At 34.1% G+C, this 3,643-nt stretch overlaps 1 protein-coding gene across 1 annotated transcript; it reads right to left on the bottom strand.

Moving 5' to 3' along the window:
- Positions 1-1,830: 1,830 nt before the first annotated feature.
- LOC109256849 (40S ribosomal protein S15a-like) lies at positions 1,831-2,300 on the bottom strand. The gene has a single exon (XM_019432553.2). It carries the CDS (start codon positions 2,264-2,266, stop codon positions 1,913-1,915), a length of 354 nt encoding a protein of 117 aa, XP_019288098.1. The 5' UTR covers positions 2,267-2,300; the 3' UTR covers positions 1,831-1,912.
- Between the last annotated feature and the right edge of the window lie 1,343 nt (positions 2,301-3,643).

Genomic DNA, 3,643 nt, shown 5'->3' with positions numbered 1-3,643 from the left:
ATTTTAAAAAGTGTGGCATAATATCTTACTGGAAAAAAAGGTAACTAAAAAGAAAAGACTAGGTAACAGAGGTGCATCTATCAAACAAAGACATCTCTCTTCATTCAAAATTCAGCCATACTTTTGAAGTACTGAGAAGAAAATAGGCATTAATACGATAGAAATTCTGAGATATGCATTCCATTAACATATATCTCCCTTATTATTAAATAGGAGTTTTTGTTGTTGTTGTCAAATATTATATCTTTAAATTGTAATGGCTTTTGTTGGAATATGGAACCCCCTTTCTTTCCTTGCTTCACATATGTATTCATACAGCTGACCTTGAACAACATTGGTTTGAACTGCCTGGGTCCAGGCATACATGGATTTTTGAAACAAACACCGCACAGTACTGTAAATGTATTTTCTCTTTATCATGATTTTTTTTTAACATTTCCTTTGTAAGAATACAGTATATAATACACATAACATAAAAAATATGTGTTAATTGATTGTTTATTATATTGGTAAGGCTTCTGGTCAACAGGCTATTAGTAGTTAAGTTTTGGGGGGTCAAATTTATATATAGATTTCGATTGTGTAGGGGGTTGGCACCCTAACCTCCTAACCCTCAGAAAATCATTTTGCTTTATCAGGCAAAGAACATCCACACTAATTTACCGGGCAGAATAAAATATGTTAGGCAAAGTAATATTTTATTAAAAGACTAATATTGAAAAAAAAGAAGTAATTTTAAGGGTAGGAGTTATGAAACATGTAAATTCAATAACATGGAGCTAAGGGGGGTGAAGATATTTAAAGCAATTTTTGGCAAGCATCGCAGTATTTAGCTCAACATTTTTATATGTAATTAAATTATGAGATAAAGCCAGCTGGCTTTGTAAAGTTTTAAATACTGTGTGAACACAAAGGCATATGGTCTCTTGCCTGTGTCAGCTGATTTCAGCCTAGGTAGTACACTTACATGTTCCCAATAGTTTCAAATTTTTGAAGCAATTTCCCACTGGGTGAAAATAATTATTAAAAAAAAATATTTATCTGACTCATGCCAAATCAGTCACATCTGTACATGTGTCAAATATGACAAAAATGCCCTGTAGTATACTGCTGTAATTCACCTAATAAGTGAGTAGATTGCATTTGGTTTAAGCTGTTTGAATGATTAAGACTAATTAAACATCAATCTGAAACTAGAACTTGCCAAGAAAGTATCTTTAATTTTGGAGCTATGTTAAAAAAAAAAAAAACATGATCTAGCTTCAGAGTTAATAAAAGTTGCTGCTGTTGGAACCTATCATTTTTTTATTGGTTTCCATTCTCAAACTGCACAAGTTACTAAATTTTCAGAAACATGCATATGCTAGTGTCGTTCAAAACTTCTCCCCTCAAAACTAATAAATAGGCAAATAAATTAGACAAAAATTGCAAAGAAAATATTTAGATTGCACATATTCTCTTGCATTGAAGAATCATAATCTGTTTTGGTTAATTTAAACATACTTTTAGTCTTTGGATTACAGAGAGCATTTCCAGTTTCTCAATGGCTTCATTGGAATAAGATGATTATAGAAAATATGAATCCATTCAGACTAGGCTGATTTCTTTTGCTTATTAGTTTTATATATGAAAAAAAGCACAGGTTTAAAGTTTTCTATTTGTAAATAAATGACATCAATTTTTACGACACTCTACATTCTAAGACTATGGCTGATACCATATTTCCTTTAACTTTTCTGTTCCCTGTATGTATGGGAAGTATGTATGAAGTATGTAGGAAAAGTATTTAGATACTAAAAAACAACTTATCTTTCAAACTCCTTCTTTTTTTTCCCCCAGTGAGGCATTTTGTTTGTACGAATGTATTATATCCCTAGAAAAAGAATCCCAGGATTTTCCCTCCTGTGTGTTCTCATCTTGCTTCTTCATGGTCCATGATGCCAGCTGAGGTTGTCAGTACAATGAAACCAAACTGGCAGGACGGGAGCAGATCATTCTGCCATTTTTCTAGATCTTTGAGTTGTACATCAAACCTGGGGCTGATCACTCCACACTTGTTTAACCTGCCTGTGAGGTTCACAACAATTTTCCAAGCTCTGTGATCATCGATGATTTCAACTTCACCAATGTAACCATGCTTAATCATCACAGTCAGAAATCTGATGATGACTTTGGAGCATGGCCTAATAAGAACCTGGCATTTGCCTCTCTTCTCAGCATTGTTAATGGTCTTGAGAGCATCTGTCAGGATATTCATACCCACCATTATGGTGGCACGGAAAGATGCCGGAAAGAGGACGGGAGGGCTGAAATCTCCTTCTAAGTTAACTTTTTCCTAACAGGCCTCTTGTATTCTGGTCTTTTCCCCATGTCAATCCATTTAATACTCTACTACTCTCACTTGAAAATCTTTTCAAGTATCCTGAATCGTGTGTGTGTGTGTGTGTGTGTGTGTGTTTAACAAAGTACAAACTTTTAACCTGGTTGTTAGTTTAACCATTCCATGTTTTGTCCTGGGTGTTTGATTTCTTAATTTCAGATTTATACTCTATTATTCCTCTTTAAAGACTGTCCATTTTATCTCAACTGTACTGCTTCCTACAACACCCCCATATTCTTACTTTCCAGGGCTCATCTGGTGTGATTGCCTCAGGCTCTCTGATTTTTGCACACTTGATTGTTGCCTCATCCAGGGCCATTTGCACTCACCTTCCTCTGTTAACCCTTTCTGGTTTCTAGCTCATATCATGTCCCATTCCCTCCCATCATGACAATTCATAGCCATCACTTAACCTATTCATTTATAATTATATGTATCTAATCGTATCTGTAGATTTTTTTATTGGATTAGAAATTTCTTGAAAAGATTCCCTTTCTCATCGCTTTGGAAATACTTATTACTCAATATTTTTTGATACAGGATTTTCCCCTTGTCAACTTTCTTATCTACCTGTCATACCTTCTAGACACCAACGCCCCAGGTAGCAAAAGAAAACCTATCTTAGGTGGTTCGCTTTGGTAGCATTTGAGAATGGTAACTAACTACTCCATGACTGTTTATATCTATGAGTAAGAGAAATACACATTTAGTTTCTAATTCACAGGAAGATTATAGTTTGATGTGAAATCAAGTATTTCTCTCAATTTTTATCCAGTAAAGCCCATTTGGCACTAAACTTTCTAGACAATGCCTACAACCTTCCCAACTCTTTCTGCATTTGAGATTCTGAATCATCTTGATTTTTTCCTGTCTGTTATATATCGGATATTCGCTTTTTTATCAACATGTTTGCCAAGGAGAGTTTCAGCATTAATTCTCACTTTCATATAGCTATGTTATCTCTTAGTAAAAGTTATCTACTCTCTTATCAGCGGATATTAATATGAAGTTGGAGGTGCCAAGTAAACATTGTGTCTTCTCTAACACAGTATTGAATATAGGAGTCACTCGAATTGCTGTCTGTACAAAATCAATAAAATACATGAAATTGTCATAGAACAATTACTCTAAGTTGTTCAAACTGATTACAGTGAAGTCCACTTGTTTATTAAAATCCAAACACAATCTCTGCTGCCTCTTTTAAAAAAAGGAACGGTATATGGAAATAACATAATCTTATTTTAAGAACAGCCATTTACTTTG

The sequence above is a fragment of the Panthera pardus genome, unplaced genomic scaffold (assembly GCF_024362965.1).
Source record: "Panthera pardus isolate Hobbes unplaced genomic scaffold, ASM2436296v1 HiC_scaffold_15, whole genome shotgun sequence".
Taxonomy (NCBI): Eukaryota; Metazoa; Chordata; class Mammalia; order Carnivora; family Felidae; genus Panthera; species Panthera pardus.
Note: the sequence above shows the minus strand (reverse complement) of the source record. Positions and strands in the feature narration are given on the sequence as shown.